The 412-nt window shown below is 58.0% G+C and overlaps 1 protein-coding gene across 1 annotated transcript in view; it reads right to left on the reverse strand.

Annotated features, from left to right (window-relative positions):
• Nucleotides 1-114: 114 nt before the first annotated feature.
• The window catches only part of LOC104493004 (ras-specific guanine nucleotide-releasing factor 1-like), a gene marked incomplete at both ends in the record, with an annotated part of 9,494 nt that continues 9,196 nt past the window's right edge, over nucleotides 115-412 (reverse strand). Inside the window, one exon of the mRNA XM_010135617.1 lies at nucleotides 115-240. Within this exon, the coding sequence (XP_010133919.1) occupies nucleotides 115-240 (126 nt within the window). The remainder of the gene's footprint in view (nucleotides 241-412) is intronic.

Consider the following 412-nt stretch of genomic DNA (forward strand, 5'->3'; position numbering starts at 1 on the left):
GGAAAACAAAGGGTAAACCCCTGCTCCCTCTCACTCTGCACCTTCGGCGGGTTCGAGGGCAGTTGGCAGCCCTGGGTGACCCGCGAGCATGGCAGGTCTTGGCTCACTTGTTACCTGATGAATTTTTGCACTTGATGGACTTGGGAGTCGTCGGAGATTTTGTTGGAGATGTTTCAGCTTCTGCTTCATCGCTGTGGTTGGGATCTGTGTCCGACTCTTCCCTGACAGACACCTCTGAGCCTGGGAGGAAGAGAAGCCCAGTCACCATCCCCACTGGACACAGCTGCACCCCCTCAGAGCCCCTGCCTGGGCACAGAAGATGCTCCCACAACCCACGGCAAGGAAGAGGATGATGCCGGGGTGCAAGCAGGGAGGCTGCAGCCTGTTCCCTGATGGCAGGGAAATACACCGC

The sequence above is a fragment of the Buceros rhinoceros genome, unplaced genomic scaffold (genome assembly GCF_000710305.1).
Source record: "Buceros rhinoceros silvestris isolate BGI_N320 unplaced genomic scaffold, ASM71030v1 scaffold27244, whole genome shotgun sequence".
NCBI lineage: Eukaryota > Metazoa > Chordata > Aves > Bucerotiformes > Bucerotidae > Buceros > Buceros rhinoceros.